Genomic DNA, 17,716 nt, shown 5'->3' with positions numbered 1-17,716 from the left:
TTATAGCTAACATAACTTTTGTTCCAATTTTTCTTCTCAATTGGAATTGTTCATGTATGACTAAAGTTGCAAATACTGTTGACTCTTGGATTACAAATTTGACATCCCACTGCAAAATGTGTATCAATTATGGAATTTGAGGCACACTGGTGTAACTTTGAATTTTGTAATATCACCCAATGTTTGGTTCAGTTTGAGAACTTCTATCTTGTGGGGTCTTATCTCTGAATTGCTGACTTTGAAAACTTGCATTCTTGCTCTTAACAGGCAAAAACTGGTGCGATGAGAAATTGAAAAACGGAGGCTGTAAATACCTGTGCCTCCCTGCTCCGCACATTGGTCAGTTGCCAAAATACACCTGCGTGTCCCCATCTGGAATGGAATTGGAGGCTGGAAGATGGTGTGAATCAGGTAAATATTGGTTTGAAGTTTGTTCACTACTGCAGTGGGAGGTATATAGGTTCTAAATTGTGAGCATGTTGCATGAATATAATGAAGTAGATCCCAAATTCTTGAGCTTGACAAGTTGTTTAAAATTTGCATGAAGAGATAGAGAAATAACCTGTAAACAGGCCATTTGGCACAACCGGAGACTTGGTGTGAAGCAACTCAATTATAGCAGTTCAGTGAAAATTCAACTTGACTCTGCTCCATTATTGCTGTTCAACCTCAATTGATTTCCATTTTTTATCTTCACATTCATTCCTGCATAAGATCTATAATTTCACTTTATGGCTGGAATTTTCATTATTTCCAACTTCATGCCTCTAATTCCAGTAGGTATTGTATGCAAAAACCAGTGTGCTTTTGGATGTTGCAAGCAGGTGATTGATCCAGTGCTAGACTTGGGCTATGATTTTTTAAACTTTATTTCAAGTGAGGAGACTGGAGAAGTCAGTATGTAGTTGGGGTGGAAAAAATGGTATTGAAGGTTATAGAATTTCCAATGCTCCATACACATAGTTCCTTTCAGAAACCATGGACAATCAGTTGCAGAAAATAACTGGACAAGCTGATTTATCTAATGAAATTTTGTGTATAAAGATTTTGCTCCTTGGGATTGGAAATGTTGTAATGTTAATTATACATAGCCTGTGAGGGAGAAGGATAAGCAGGCTGGAATTTTTTGCTTTAAACAAAAGAAATATCCCTTGCCAGAATTACTGCCCCCCCTCTCAAATTCCCCAAAGTAGGTTAGAGCTCTGCAGCTGCAGATTGCACTCTTGTACCTTACCCACGTCTCAGTCGAGATACCAAATGTGGGAGCATCATGGATAAATGGAATCCTGCCTATTTAATGCTCCTACAGAACTTGCAAGTCACTGGATAGAGATCGGTGAGAACCCTGGTGTAATTTCCACTATTGCCTTGGGGGTACTGGTGCCAATAACTACCCCAACTGAGATCTGCTTTGTTCAGTGCCATAACTTTAACTCTTCCCAGCCCAAACTGAAAATATTGTAAGTTCTTCAACTCTGCAGATAGGAACAATAAAACACAATGCTAAACTTGACTGAATTTTTTTAAATGGTCATTACCTGGCACTTTTTGGTGCAAATGTTTTTGTTCATGGGATGTGGGCATTGCTAGCCAGGCCAGTATTGCCCTTAAAGGTGGTGGTGAGCTGCCTTGAACCACTGCAGTCAGTGTGGTGAAGGTACTCCCACAGTGCTGTTGGGTAAGAAGTTCCAGGATTTTGACCCAGCAACTATGAAGGATCAGTGATATGCTTGCAAGTCAGGATGGTGAGAGACTTGGAGGGGAAGTTGGAGGTGGTGGTCCTCCCATGTGCCTGCTGCCCTTATCCTTCTAGGTGGTTGAGGTCACTGGTTTGGGAGGTGCTGCCGAAGAAGCCTTAGCGAGTTGCTGCAGTGCATCTTGTAGATGGTACACACTGCAGCCACAGTATGCCGGTGGTGGAGGGAGTGAATGTTTTAAAGTGGTGGATGGGGTGCCAATCAAGTGGGCTGCTTTGTCCTGGATGGTTTTGAGCTTGTGTTGGAGCTGCACTCATCCAGGCAAGTGGAGAGTACTCCATAACACTCCTTATTTGTGCCTTGTAGATGGTGGCAAGGCTTTGGGAAGTCAGGTGAGACACACTCAACAGAATACCTAGTCTCCAACCTGTATGTGGCTGGTCCAGTTAAGTTTCTGGTCAATGTGACCCCCCCAGGATGTTGATGGAAGATTTTGTGATTAGTAATGCCATAGAATGTCCAAAGGGTGGTGGTTAGACTCGCTTGTTGGGAGATAGTCATTGCTTGGCACTTAAGTGACAAGTAACATCCACACCTCAGCCCAAACCTGAATGTCGTCCAGGTCTTTGTATGTGGGCATGGACTGCTTCATTATCTGGAGTTGAGTGGTGCTGAACACTGCAGTCATCAGCAAACATCCCTATTTCTGACTTTGTTGGGAGGGCAGGTCATTGATGAAGCAGCTGAAGAATGTTGGGCCTAGGACACTGCCATAAAGGCCTCTTGTAGCGATGCCCAGGAGCTGAGATGATATGGCTCCACAGATGCTGGAAGATCTTTGGTAGCTTTTGCAAATTAACATTTCTCATAGGAAAACTGATTTTGGTTTAGTAAACTATTCAACCAAAATGCCTAGCTTAATTTTGGCCTTGCCTGATGCATTGGCTTGTGAATAATTGAAAAGACTTGTATACCTGATGAGGCAGTTGCCCTGACTCTCCTGCTTTGCAAAGCTGAGTCCAAATGTAACACCCCTACTGTTCTTGAGGCTAATGTAACAATGGCCAAATGAAGTTTTAGGCTTCAACTGACTTAGGCAAGTTTAAATCCCTGAAAGGAAGCCAATAAAACCACATGGAAAATTTAGTAAACTCAGTCAACAAACTGTTAACCTCAACCTTGTATTAAAAGTTGCTATATCACTAAATGCAGATTTGTACTGCTTTGCACTCTGAATTCAGCAATGTTGCATTTTTTGGCTTTTGCCTTTTTGGATTGGGGTAAATGCAAAGGTACAGGCCAAACATGTTGAATTTAAGCAATGGCTTCTGTTCATGTAGCTTGACCATTGCTGATACTGAATAAGGAATGAGTTGTGCAGTCTTGCTAAATTTTCAACTTGGCAATGTACCTTGAGTCAATTGCAGTCAGCACTAGTTTAAAATTATAGCTTTGAATAGAATTTAAGGTAAGATTTCCCTTTTTTTTTCCTCCCCCCTCCACTAGCTAATGCAACCTGTCAAGCATCTGACTTTATTTGCCATGATGGGCAATGTGTGCCTAGTAAGTGTCAGTGTGATGGTAATGCTGACTGTGCAGATGGCTCTGATGAAGCCCCAGAAGTCTGTCGTAAGTATTTTCTACTTAATCTAGGTAAGATCAAGAACTAACACAATGCTGGAAATTCTCTGCAGGTCAGGCAGCATCTGTGGAGAGAGAAAGTTAAAGTTTCAGGTTGATGACCCAATGACCCTTTGTCAGAACATTCTGACTAAGGGTCATCAGTCTGAAATGTTACTTTCTCCACAGATGCTGCCTGACTGGTGTATTTCCAGCATCTGCAGTATTTTGCTTTTAAGAACTAGTTTGTGTAGTGTTCCTCTACCTAGGTTTCTATGTCCTTGGTGTTCACCTAATGGTGCTGACAAATGTGTGCTATGATGGAATGTCTATTGCCAGTTATCTTTCTACAAAAGATTAGTCTCAACACCACTGCATTTGACTAACTTTGACCACTAGTCTGCTTTTAATCTCCATTTGAGAACTGGATTAGCTTCCTTAGTTTTGTTTATTGAATTCTTGGTTAATGGTGAGAAGTTAACTAGTCTTTTGGTCTATGTTGAATTGCATGCTTTTAGTTCACTGCACAATTGGAGTGGAACTAAAATTGAACAGTTGGCGCCATCTACAGTACAAAGCAAAATCTCGATGTACTATGAATTTTAGCTGTAGGGCTTTTCTTCAAACACAAACTTGATTTCTTCAGTGGTCTGGAACCATAGTCATAGTCATAGTCAGAGTAATACCGCACGGATAGAGGCCCATCGTGTCCGCGCTGGCCATCAAGCCCTGTCTAATCTAATCCCATATTCCAGCATTTGGCCCGTAGCCTTGTATGCTATGGCATTTCAAGTGCACATCCAAATGCTTCTTAAATGTTGTGAGGGTTTCTGCCTCCACAACCCTTTCAGGCAGTGAGTTCCAGACTCCAACCACCCTCTGGGTGAAAAAGTTCTTTCTCAAATCCCCTCTAAACCTCCCGCCCTTTACCTTGAATCTATGCCCCCTAGTTATTGACCCCTCTACTAAGGGGAAAAAGCTCCTCAGCATCCATCCTATCTATGCCCCTCATAATTTTGTACACCTCAATCATGTCCCCCCTCAGCCTCCTCTGCTCCAAGGAAAACAAACCCAATCTGCCCAGTCTCTCTTCATAGCTGAAGTGCTCCAGCCCTGGTAACATCCTGGTGAACCTCCTCTGCACCCTCTCCAACGCAATCACATCCTTCCTGTAGTGTGGCGACCAGAACTGCACACAATATTCCAGCTGTGGCCTAACCAGTGTTTTATACAGCTCCATCATAACCTCCTTGCTCTTATATTCAATGCCTCGGCTAATGAAGGCAAGTATCCCATATGCCTTTTTTACCACCTTATCCACCTGTTCTGCCGCCTTCAGGGATCTGTGTGCTTGCACACCCAGATCCCTCTGACCCTCCGTCTTGCCTAGGGTCTTTCCATTCATTGTGTATTCCTTTGCCTTGTTGGTCCCCCCCAAAGTGCATCACCTTGCACTTTTCCAGGTTAAATTCCATTTACCACTGTTCCACCCATCTGACCAACCCATCTATATCGTCCTGCAGACTGAGGCTACCCTCCTCGCTATTTACCACCCTACCAATTTTTGTATCATCCGCGAACTTACTGATCATACCCTTTACATTCATATCCAAGTCATTAATGTAGACCACAAACAGCAAGGGACCCAGCACCGATCCCTGTGGTACCCCACTGGCCACAGGCTTCCAGTCACAAACAACCTTTGACCATCACCCTCTGCCTTCTGCCACTAAGCCAGTTTTGTATCCAATGTGCCAAGGCACCCTGGATTCCATGGGCTCTTACCTTCTTGACCAGTCTCCTGTGCGGGACTTTATCGAAGGCCTTGCTGAAATCCATGTATACCACATCCACTGCGTTACCCTCATCCACACACCTAGTCACCCCCTCAAAAAATTCAATCAAATTAGTCAGACATGATCTTCCCTTGACAAAGCCATGTTGACTATCCCTGATTAATCCTTGCCTCTCCAAGTGGAGGCAAATTTTGTCCCTCAGGATTTTTTTCCAATAATTTTCCTACCACTGATGTTGGGCTCACTGGCCTGTAGTTCCCCAGTTTTTCCCCACTACCCTTGAATAATGGTACTACATTAGCGGTTCTCCAGTCCTCTGGCACATCCCCTGTGGCCAGAGGTCCTGAATGTGTTAGAGCCCCCGCAATCTCCTCCTTTGCCTCACACAGCAGCCTGGGATACATTTCATCCGGGCCTGGGGATTTATCCATTTTTAGGCCAGCTAAAACCGCCAATACCTCCTCCCCCTCAATGTTAATATGTTCAAGCATATCAGTCCCCCCGCCCTATTTCTATGTCTACATCGTCCTTCTCCATAGTGAAAACAGATGCAAAAAATTCATTTAGAACCCCTCCTACATCTTCCGGCTCCACACAGAATGCCACTTTTGTCCCTTATGGGCCCTATTTTTTTCCCTAGTTATCCTCTTACCCTTAATATACTTATAAAACATCTTCGGATTTTCCTTTTTTATTTTGCTCGCCAGTGTTATTTCATGGCCCCTCCTTGATCTCCTAATTTCTTTTTTAAGTATCCCCTGCACTTTTTGTACTCTTCTAGGGCTTCCTCCATCTTTAGCCTTTTGTATCTACCAAAAGCCCTCTTTTTTTTCCTAATCCATTCTCGTATATCCCCTGACATCCAAGGTTACCTGTGGTTTTTGGAACCACCCTTGACCTTTTACGGGAACATGTTGCCATTGTATGATCTCAATCTCCCTTCTGAAAGCCTCCCATTGCTCCAATGCGGATTTTCCTACAAGTAGCTGATCCCAGTCCATTTTGGCCAGATCCTGCCTTATCCTATTAAAATCGGCCTCCCCCCCCCCCCCCCCCCCCCCCCCCCAATTTAGAACCTTTATTTCCGGCCCATCCCTGTCCTTTTCCATGACCACCTTAAATCTCACCATATTATGGTCACTGTCACCAAAGTGCTGACCTACTAGCACTTTTTCCACTTGGCCGGCCACATTCCCTAGAATTAGGTCCAGTACCGCCCCCTCTCTTGTAGGGCTTTCTACATGCTGGCTCAAAAAGCTCTCCTGGATGCACTTTAAGAATTCTACACCCTCTGAGCCTTTCACACTTTGACTATCCCAGTTAATATTGGGGAAGTTGAAATCCCCCATTATTATTACCCTATTATTTGCACATTTCTGAGATTTGCCTACATATCTGTTCCTCTATCTCCCCCTGACTGTTTGGAGGCCTATAGTACACTCCCAGCAAAGTGCTTGCCCCCTTTGTTTTTAAGCTCCACCCATATGGCCTCATTAGAGGACCCTGCTAATATATCATCCCTCCTTACTGCAGTAATTGACTCAATTAATATTGCGACACCCCCCTCCTCTTATACCTCCCCTCTGTCTCGCCTGAAGATTCTGTACCCTGGAATATTGAGCTGCCAGTCTTGCCCTTCCCTCAACCATGTCTCTGATAGCAACAATATCATACTCCATGTGTTTATCAACACCTTCAGTTCATCCACCTTTTTATTTGCAAGACTCGTTGCATTAAAATAGATGCCATCCAGCCTTGCCCTTATATTTGCCCTGTCTACCAAGCTGACTTGTTTTTTTTTCTCTATAATTGGCAGCACATCCCCCCCCCCCCCCCCATTTCAGCTCCCCTCTGTATCCCATCCCCCTGCCAAGTTAGTTTAACCCCCCCCCCCCCCCCCCCCCCAAACAGTGCTAGCAAACCTCCCCGCAAGGATATTTGTCCCACTCTGGTTCAGGTGCAACCCGTCCGACTTGTACAAGTCCCACCTTTCCCAGAAGCAGGCCCAGTGATCCAGGAAAGTAAACCCCCCCCCCCCCCCCCCCCCCCTACACCAGCTCTTTAGCCACGCATTCATCTGCTCTATCCTCCCATTCCTATACTTACTAGCACGTGGCACTGGGAGTAATCCAGAGATTACAACCTTTGAGGTCCTGCTCTTTAATCTGTTACCTAGCTCCCTAAATTCTTGATGCAGGACCTCATCCCTCTTTTTACCTATGTCGTTGGTACCAATGTGGACCACGACCACTGGCTGTTCACCCTCCCCCTCAGCTTTTTACTGTGATTTTAAAATCAAACTGCTAATTTGGACCAATAATGGGTAGAAAGATGGATGCAAAAATGAGTAATACTCACAGGTAATTTTAATTGGGCAATAGTGAATCGGCTGCCTTTTATACACCCCAATTTTAAAATTTATTTTCCATTGACTAGCTATGTAAAATGAGCTGATTCACTAGTCTGTTTTACGTCAGGCAATAATTGAAATTACCCCATATGTTGGCCCAGAGCTATTTGAAATTCGGGAAAGAAACTGTACTAAGGTTGCCTAACTGAGTCAGTTATGGGTATTCTGATGGGAAAGTACCTGATCCTGGACACCTATATGGCTGCACACATTGCATTGAGTACTGAGTCATCTTTGTGTATCATTGGGCAAGCTTCTGTATTGGTCTTGATCAACTGAATGTTTGCCTCCATCACTGTACACTTGTATTTCTTGAGCCTAATTTTAAATTGATTCCAAAATATGCCTTTCAGATATTAAAATCTGTCGTGTGAATGAAGTCAGCTGTGGCTCTGGATCTGTTCAGTGCATTCCTGTGTATTGGAAATGTGATGGAGAAAAGGACTGTAATACTGGCAGTGATGAAGAGAACTGTGGTAGGTCAATACTAGCCTTAACACAAGTTTTCACCAAGTACATTCAGATTTGTCAGTAGCCTGCAAGTGTTAGTGGACATTCCAACAAGAGGGGAGAGAAGAAAATGCTTCAATTTAAAACTGAGCAAATGCATTCTACTATACAAATCTTGTTTTTGATTTTTAAGGATATGCAATTTGGTAATTTTTAACTTGGCTACAATTAAGCATTTTGCCAAAAGTACCATCTAAGCTAAGATCTAGCACTAAACACCAACACTAAGTAATGAACTTGTTTAATCTGCTGATGTAGACTCCTTGGCAGAACATCAGCTGTTGGAATAACCCATTGTCCCAAACCTGGAACATGAAGTAAAATTTTTTGGGTTGTAATGGCATACTCCTACCATGAGTGTCTGGTGCATTAACAGACAGAAAACAGTAGGGATAAATGGGTCTTTTTCAGGATGGCAGGCTGTGACTAATGGGGTACCACAAGGATTGGTGCTTGGGACCCAGCTATTCACAATCCTATATCCATGATTTGGATGAGGGGACTAAAGTAACCTTTCCAGATTTGCTGATACAATGCTAGGTGGCGGTGTCAGTTGTGAAGAGGCTTCACGGGGATCTTGACAGGCTCAGTGAGTGGGCAAGATCATGGTAAATGGAATATAATGTGGCTAAATGTGAAGTTATCCACTTTGGTAGAGGCAGAGTATTTTGTAAATGGTAAGATTGGGGAATGCAGATGTCCAAAGGGACCTGGGTGTTCTTGTACATGAGTCATGGAAAGTGCAGGTGCAGCAAGCCATTAGAAAAGCAAATGGTATACAAGAGGATTTGAGTACAGGAGTAAAGAAGTCTTGCTCCAATTATATAGGGCCTTGGTGAGACCACACTGGAGTACTGTACAATTTTGGTCTCCTTGCATAAGGAAGGATATACTTGCCATAGAGGGAGTGCAACAAAGGTTCACGAGACTGATTCCTGGGATGGCGGGACTGTCATGAGATTGAGTAAACTAGGCCTGTATTCTCGAATTCAGAACAAGTGGATCTCATTGAAGCATACAAAATTATTACAGGGCTTGATAGGATGGATGCTGGGAGAATGTTTCCCTTGGCTGGGGAGTCTAGAACCAGGGGCCTCAGGATAAAGGGTAGGCCATTCAGGATGGAGATGAGAAGAAATTCCTTCAGCAGGTGGTGAATCTTTGGAATTCTCTACCCCAGAATGCTGTGGAGGCAGCTCAGTCATTGGGCATATTCAAAACAGAAGTCGATAGATTTCTGACTAGTAAGGGCATCAAGGGATATGGTGATTGGGGCCAGTGAATGGAGTTGAAGCAGATCAGCTATGATCTCATTGAATGGTGGAGCAGGCTTGAATGGCCTACTCTTATTTCTTATGTTAATTGAATGTGTAACTATTACCTCAGTCTTTCAGGTGACTGAATTTCACCACTAGGTTGTGGGGTTGGCCAGGGAAGAATGTGTTCAAGTTGTCTTTGGGTGGAGGATGGGGGAAAAGTGAAATGGGAAAGGACAAGAGCAGTTGAGGGTTGATGCACAGACCAATTCAAATTTCTAATCCAGGCCTGCAATTGAAATGGGGAAGCTGGCTTAGTGGTTCTTGATCTCTCCCACTCCTCACTCCAGGCAATGCTAATATCTAGCTTCAGCAATTAATAGCACTAATCTAAAGCATATGTACTTGAGAATTTTGACAAGTTCTGAATTTGAAGTATATTAGGAGTCAAAATTCTGACACCCATCAGGTAATAGACTTAAAAGCTAACCCTCAATTTTAATAGTGCTATCCTTTTTTTCAGGTAACCTTACTTGCAGTGCAGAAGAGTTTACTTGCTCCAGTGGCAGATGTATTTCTAAAACATTTATCTGCAATGGTAAAGATGACTGTGGTGATGGAAGTGATGAAAAAGGCTGTGCTCCAACTATCTGTGGCCCACATGAGTTTCAGTGCAATAGTTCTGAATGTATCTCCTTAAGTTGGGTGTGTGACACCAATGCTGATTGTGCTGACCAATCCGACGAATCTCCAGACCGCTGTGGGCACATCGTCCTTCCTCCCGTGACCTGCTCTCCTAGTGAATTCCAGTGTAACTCTGGTGAATGCATTCGCCACAAATGGTACTGTGATGGTGATGCAGACTGCAAAGATGGAAGTGATGAAATCAATTGCCGTAAGTTCTAACATCTGATTTTCATGATCTGCACTCCTTGCATAAATCTGCTGGTTGTGACTTGCCCTCCATAGTGGAGGAAAATATGTAGGTAATTTAACCCCAGCCACCAAGAATACCATTGATTGATTGGGTGCAAGAGATTTGTAACTCTCTGCAGTGTAACTGGCATGCTAATCTTTAGAAGAGATTGTGGGGGGGTGGATGCTCTTAAACTATGTCTTATGATTTATTTTGTTCATCAGTTAATTGTACTTTTTGGCTACCAGGTTGGGGGGTGGCATTGTGTGCAACTTTAAGAACAAATAGGAAAAGGCTAGTTTCCTATCTTGTGATCTCAATCCATCTACCTGCAGAATCACCAACACTCAATCCCTTTTACAGAAATGGATAGAATTGTCAATTGAAACCATTTGTATGATCTCTTGGCATGGTCTTCTCTGGTAACTTAGCTCAACTTTATTTTTCAATGCCACACAACTTCTGATGTATCTTTAAACTTGTAAAGGATTTAAAAACCAGAGAATAGTAAGATTTCACAATCTTGTCATTTAAAATTTTAGCTATAGCTTTTTTCACCTTGTGGGGGAAAAACTAGTCAATATTCTCTAACCTTTCCTCAATTTAAATTCCTGGCATCATCTAATCCTTCTGTACTCAGTGCGCACAATTCTGGTCATCTAATATGTATGACATCTCTTTATACAGCAACAATAAATCTCTAATTAGAATATATTAATACTATCTTTCCTTTTCACTGCAGCCCAGCTGTTAGCTGGATGTTTCATGCATTTTATCCAGAATAGCTCCAGTTCAGCTCACTTCCATTAATGCATACACTTTTATTAGTTCATTGCCCTACTGCTAACTTTACAATTTTCAACTTATCCACATTGAACAGTGTATGCCATTTATTGGCCCAGTTGGATTAAATGTAAATCCATCTGAACCTAGTTGCATTGGACATTTACTGTGCTGCTATCTGCAAATTTTGAATTAAGAGGTCCTCATTATAGTCATATTACAAGGAGCAGAAGTCAAGATTGACCTTGTCATGGTACTACAACTTGCTTACTTCACCTGTGTGCAGCAGCATTTCCAGCCTTCTGTCTTGCAAGAAGTATCATGCAGTGGGGAAGCCTAAATTTGAGTCTTTCATTTCTGGTTGACAGCATGGACCCATGTTCTTAATCAGCTCACCCTTAACTGGAGAGCCTTTTTCAGATGTTTTTAGGGCTCCATCTAAATTCTTGCCTTGATGTGCCCCAATCATCTGGTTTTCAAGACAGTAGGTTGTCTGGATATTCAACCACTTTAGGCTGAAAGTTTCCACATAGTGAGTAAGCTGTGTTCTTTAGGTCTGCATTTTATCCATTATTTTGTGACTCCTTACTTTAGCTATTTAATATGGAATCTTGTGAAATGCTTTCTGGAAATCCATGTTCCAACATTCACTGCTTCCAAATTTAAACCAAGAATTTTTGTTTTGCAGTTTTAAACTTTCTGCATGAATACAGCAGTTTTGGGAATAGAGGTGGTTCACATTTCTGAGATGCAATCCAAGTGAATATTCTAAATTTTAGGACATTTTTAGTTCATAATTACAGGGTAAAAATGTGCTAAGAATGCAGTTAAGTTCCTTGTGCATAGACCATAATTGAAAATAAAGTTTTTCACTTGTTCAATGAACCCCCCCCCCCCCCCCCCCGGCCAAAATTGTATGTTTGTGTCCACAATAACTGCCAAAGCTAGTGTCCACTTTTTTTTTTCTTGATCAAATGTGGTATCCTTGTCAATGCTAGTCATTACTAAATTACATTCTCAGTACAGCAATGAAATTTCAAACAAATCAAGTTTGGATAGTTGAAGTACATATCTACAAATACTGAATAGCCAGTGCTATAAATTGAACATTACAAATGGTCTCCATTTTGATTTCAGCACCTCTAACGTGTAGATCAGATGCCTTCCGATGTGGTGATGGTAACTGTATCCCTGGAAGTAAAAAATGTAATGGATTTAGGGACTGTACTGATGGTAGTGATGAGTTCAACTGCAAGAGTGGTAGGTTTATAATTCACTAAAATAATTAACATTTAAGACATTTTTGGCACTTTCACATGCTTGTTCTTTTCTATTAGAATGCACAGGACCCAATGACTTCAAATGTCAAAGTGGAGAATGCATAAATGTGTCTCAAGTATGTAATAAACATCAAGACTGCAAGGACTGGAGTGATGAACCCCCTAAAGGATGTAGTAAGTGGTTTTAAATCTAGTTTGTAGCCACTGTTGGGACTAATGGTTCTGAATTTAGATTTGCTGAAAGTGAGTATTTTACCAATTCCTAATCTGATCAGTAAATCTAATTAGCCTTGTACAAACTCTTCCTTGGCTCTAAATTTCCATTGAAGGTAAAATTGGTAATAAATTTTCAAAGAACTTGCTTGCCTATTTGGTTTTTGTAAACAAACTTGCTCCAAGCATGTCAACTTGGGAAAACTAGCAGGAGCTGACCTAGCTTTGAATTGACTGCTCTACTAGTCCTGAATATAGGCCTTGACACATGGTGATGTGAAATGGTCTTGTCAGTCAATGGAAAGACCTTAGTCCTACTAGAATCTTTCCCCATTGAAGCAATATGGTGTATATACTCTGCAAATAAATACTACTCCTGAATAACACTTTCAATGCTGTTTACTCAATCAAATCACAATTGAGTTCAGCAGCTGAAATATTTAGACACATCTGCAAGAACTAGCATTTAACTTTGTGCTGATTGTTGAAATTTTGAGGCCTTCCAGGGTAAAGTGTGTTCAGATCAAGTCTATTAAAGACCATTTCCCATGTTTTGGTCTATTTAAAATTTGGGCTCTAGTCGTAGATGGTGAAATATCCAATATTATAGTGGCTGTCATACATTCCTGAGTCGGCCTTTGCTCCAACTTCCAAGGAAGCACCTGCTCACTAACATTTTCAATTACCCTCACTAACTGTCCTGAGATTACAAAATTACAAGCAATTTTATTTTTATGCTGTGGCCAATGCATAGTTACAGGCAATTTTTATGCTGTGGCCCTATGCCTGATTTAGATTGGGTTGAGGATGCTCAAGGTAACTTCCATTACAGGCATGCCTTTTAATCCCATGAGTCTGAGCTATAGTTTAACTGAGGTAATTAACAAAAGGCAGATGTCTTTTTTTCTAATTTCAGTCTGTACCACAGTAAATTAAGTTCAGGTGGTTTTATATTGAAGTGCCCCCCCCCTGGATCCTTTGATTCTTAGATTTGCAACATTTGTGATCTGTGATTGCACTGAATTATACAGATATATTCAACAAAAAATGCTTTTGCTGTAATCCATCCAAGGCATCAGATCCAAAATGCTGCAACTTCTAAATTCCTTAGCCCAGCAGATGGATCCTTCTGTTCTGGAGCTAGTTGAATTCTTAAGCCCAGCACCTAGTTGAACCTTTTGCTTCTGTCCTTGTAGGGCCAAAGTAGAGCATCACCAAGTATGTACATAAATATTTATCTCTGCCCATTTCTGTAATGTAATGGTTATCCCCTTCACCTAATTTGTGAAGGGTCTCTGGGTCAATGCCAGGCAGAAACTCACAGGCCTGTATTTTCCGATCGGAGGCTTCCTGCGTGCAGAGGCCTCGTATCTGTAAAAAATCTACAAACTTACTGGAGGGCTCCTGAAGTGCATATACTTCTGCTCCTGGGCCCCTCCACTTGATGTGCAGGGCCCACGTATCCCAGAGGTGCAGGTGGTTTGCAAGCATCCCTGGATCACATGGCCATGGGGAGCCAATCAAGGAGAATCTCCCTTCATACACTGACAGGCCTGTCAAATATGAATGGAGATCACCCAAAAAACAAACATTAAATAAATTAAACACTTTTTAAGAATGAGTTGAAATTAGAAAATATACAATTTTTTGAAAATAAAGCTTTTTACAAGGCAAAATTTTAACAATTTAAATTTTTAAAACTCTTTTCAACTCCTATGCTAGTAAAAAGCAGGCCTTGCACCTTTTACCAGGCGTAAGATTTCTAAGGGGTTTTCTGCAGGCAGATGTTCTCCAGAAAGCAGAACTCTGTCCGCAGAGGCCCTTCTCTAGGGCAGGCGTCCCATCTGTCGGGAGCTTTCTTGACCGATCGGAAATGCCAGTTTTCAGCACTTTGCATGCCTGAAACCGGCATTTCCAATGTCCCTATGGGTGTGTACACACCCGTAGGCATCGGAACATACAGCCCACAGTATTTATCTGCAAATATTTAGGCCCACATCCAATCCATAGTTCAAGAATCTATCTTCCTTTTGATAACCCTCCACCCTAACCTTACTGAAGTTCAGCTTCTAAAAGTATGCATCTATGGAAACTTCTGTTCTAGTTCAGCCAGGAAGCAAGAAGAATTGAACAACCTTGGATCCTCAGTGTTGAAGATACAAACTTTTCTAAATTCTAGCAGTGACCATAAAGCTTAACTGTAGCAACAGCTAGTGTCTTTTTGCACTATTTATTTGACATTGCTGTGCTTGCTTTAGTTTTATCCAAAATGTCCATTTCAGCCTTCTGATCTGAATCTTGGAGGGGTTGAAGGACATTCTGGGGAAAAATTGGATCTCCCAGGTAGCATCTAATCCAAGTATCTTATGGGAGCAATTCCTGTGATCCTATTTTAAGCTACAATTCACCCCTAACCTAACTTGCTCTTGTGGATTTATACACTGACCACCTATGACTAGAATTCCTTGTCTGTCTGTGGGCTGGATGGTATATTTTCTCTCTGCTGACTTTCATCACCATAGTCTCTGGCTTTTGCTTTGTGAAGCCAGACTTGTACAGGCTTTGACAGATTTTATTCAGAAGATGCATATCCTCAATTTCTTAGAGCATGTAACTACCCATTGAGGAGTTTTGAATTGGGATTTCAAAATATAGAAAAGTCCTTTTTATACAAGTAATGGCTTTAACCCTTTCAAAAAAAATAATCCATGTTTGTGGATTGACTGTTCTTGATCCTTGGTTGAACTTAGTCAAACTAGTGGTGATTCAACTGATACTGGCTATCCAAGGACCTTGTGCAGTCTTTTAATTGCAATGGCTCAAATAGTAATTTAAACAAAATTGTAAATTTCTTTCTACTAGTTAATGGTACCTTCATGCAATGTCTCCCCCCCCCCCCCCCCCCCCACCCTAAATGGACTTGAGCCCAACTGATCCTTCTAGGATACATTCAATTTTGACCATTCTCAACTGGGCTCCTCACTTTTCTCTTGGTTTCAAATGTCTAAACTTATTCTTTCTGCTACTGAATTAACCTTAACCATTGCTCAGGTGGGGGGTTTCCAGTAATACATTACTCATGGTTCTGCCATCAACTGCAGGACTTTTTTTGCTTCCAGATGCATCTCAACCAGTGATCTTGATCCTAGGATAGCTAGGAATTTAGTCTTGGCAGTTGCTCTAGCTTAAGTCTTGCACATCATTCAAGCTGCTGACTTGGTATTGGGTTACTACAATCCTTGACTACACTGATTATTACAAACTCCTCTAGATTTTGAGCAACATTTAAATTATGGAGGTTTGATCTTTTTACACTTTCCTGCAATTGCAGTACAACTTTTATTATTTAACCAACTTGCCACCTGCCTCTAGATAGGATGCAACTACCCCAGAACATTCTTTAAATTATGAATACACAGGGCATAACTACATAAAACTTAAAAATTCAAACTTTTAATAAGCAATGTTATCATTTTGTACAGCTTTTGAAGACTATAAATATACTCAAACACTGCATCGGGGGACCATGTGGAGTAAGACTCTTCTGGGGGAGTGGACATATTGAAGTTATCTGGATTTCTTGTCTTTGCAGATGTGAATGAATGTTTAATGAACAATGGAGGTTGCTCTCACATCTGCACGGATCTCCCTATTGGTCACAAATGTGCATGTCCTGCAGGCTTTCAATTGTCTGCAATGGCCTGTGTAGGTAAGTTGAGTTCCTATAAACAGGCTAATGGAAAATGGGTCCTCTTCAATATGAAATTGGTGAGTTTAATTTTTTTTTTTTTCAGACATTAACGAATGTCAAACTTTTGGAACCTGCAGTCAAATTTGCATAAATTTAGAAGGAAGCTACAAGTGTGAATGTCATCAAGGATATCGCATGAATCCAGCTAATGGGGTTTGCAAGGCAATTGGTAAGTACAACTCAGTTGCTTGCGTAAGTTGAAGATTTAAGTAACTTTAAATTGCTTGATCAACACCAGTTTCTGATTTGTCAGAGCTTCCATCTCTGTCTAGCCTGTAAATACTTGTGCAGTCTGCAAGCTTCAGTATTTATCCAGATTCAGACTAAGTCTCAGGAATTGGATCTCTGGCTGTAAATGAACAAATCTCTACATTAATTTTTTTGTCATCTATTTAAGTGAGTAATACCATTAGTGTCTTGCAGGGAGGAGGGAAATCAGCGACATTTCTTGCTGGCCGAAATAAACAGCGTCTACATAGGGTAGAATTTCTGCAAGGGTTCAGTTGATCTTCAGTGGAAACAATGGAGAAATGGCCATTTATAGCACTTCTCTGGTGTTTCTGCTGAAGTTATGGCAGGAGATTTGGAGAATCCAGCTCCATTTTGATTTTGCTGACAGTTGATCAGCCAAGACTACAGTTTCAACTAATCACAAACACATACAAACATGAAGATGGATGAGAAAAGACAGGCTAGTCAATAGCACCTGTACCAGTCACATGCAACCAAGCATCACAACCATCCCTAGTGTTCCCTCCTACCAGCAGTTATGTAATCAATTGAGAAAAATCTAATTTAAACTCTGCCAATTCAGGGAAACAAAGTAGGAAAATATTTTTTGACCTCTTGGAAATCTAAACAAATGTAGATGATCTTGACCATGTGGTACAGGCCCAACAGCCTCCCTACCCTTTGTATGTAGTGATACTAATTACAATAAGGAACTAGTCAAGCTCCTTTTTTTGAAATGCTTTGATTTTTTTTAAATTGTGTGGTTCCATTTGATCTGACCCAGCTGTATAAATGATCAACACTTTTTTTTTTTTTTTTTAAATTCTGGATAAAAATCCACAACCAGCTATAGTTTTGAAATGCCTCCAACAGCCCTTGCAATTATTTATCCTGTCCCCAGTGCCTTTAAACAGGGAAGCCCCTACACCAGGTGCAGTGACTTTGATTTCTGCTCTGCTCCCAGCTAATTTGGAAAAACCATCTTCAATTTCACTTTCTCCATGAAATGGGTATACATGAAAGGTATTACTTGCTCCATACACAATTTGCCCTTTGAAACCCATATCATGTAAATATTCCCTAATTGCAAAGGAAATTGTGAAGCTCCAGACTTAGTTCAGCTCAACTATTCAATGCTAGTCCCAACAACATGGATATCATGTGCAAGTACTTGCTGCTTTAGAATGAGTTCATTGATTGCATTAATTGTTTTATTTAAGACTGCTCATGTTTTGCACTTAGTTTTATTATCT

General features: G+C 41.3%; 1 protein-coding gene across 2 annotated transcripts in view; it reads left to right on the top strand.

Moving 5' to 3' along the window:
- LOC147124248 (prolow-density lipoprotein receptor-related protein 1-like) overlaps positions 1-17,716 on the top strand; it is a 136,171-nt gene that overhangs the window by 53,268 nt on the left and 65,187 nt on the right. For both annotated transcript variants that reach the window (XM_085984223.1, XM_085984218.1), the window contains exons 26-33: positions 268-411; positions 3,204-3,326; positions 7,877-7,999; positions 9,813-10,184; positions 12,126-12,248; positions 12,326-12,442; positions 16,074-16,190; positions 16,276-16,401. In XM_085984223.1, the coding sequence (XP_085840349.1) occupies positions 268-411; positions 3,204-3,326; positions 7,877-7,999; positions 9,813-10,184; positions 12,126-12,248; positions 12,326-12,442; positions 16,074-16,190; positions 16,276-16,401 (1,245 nt within the window). The remainder of the gene's footprint in view (positions 1-267; positions 412-3,203; positions 3,327-7,876; positions 8,000-9,812; positions 10,185-12,125; positions 12,249-12,325; positions 12,443-16,073; positions 16,191-16,275; positions 16,402-17,716) is intronic.

Source organism: Somniosus microcephalus, chromosome 1, assembly GCF_052327205.1.
Source record: "Somniosus microcephalus isolate GS21.2 chromosome 1, FLI_Smic_1.0, whole genome shotgun sequence".
Classification (NCBI taxonomy): domain Eukaryota; kingdom Metazoa; phylum Chordata; class Chondrichthyes; order Squaliformes; family Somniosidae; genus Somniosus; species Somniosus microcephalus.
Note: the sequence above shows the minus strand (reverse complement) of the source record. Positions and strands in the feature narration are given on the sequence as shown.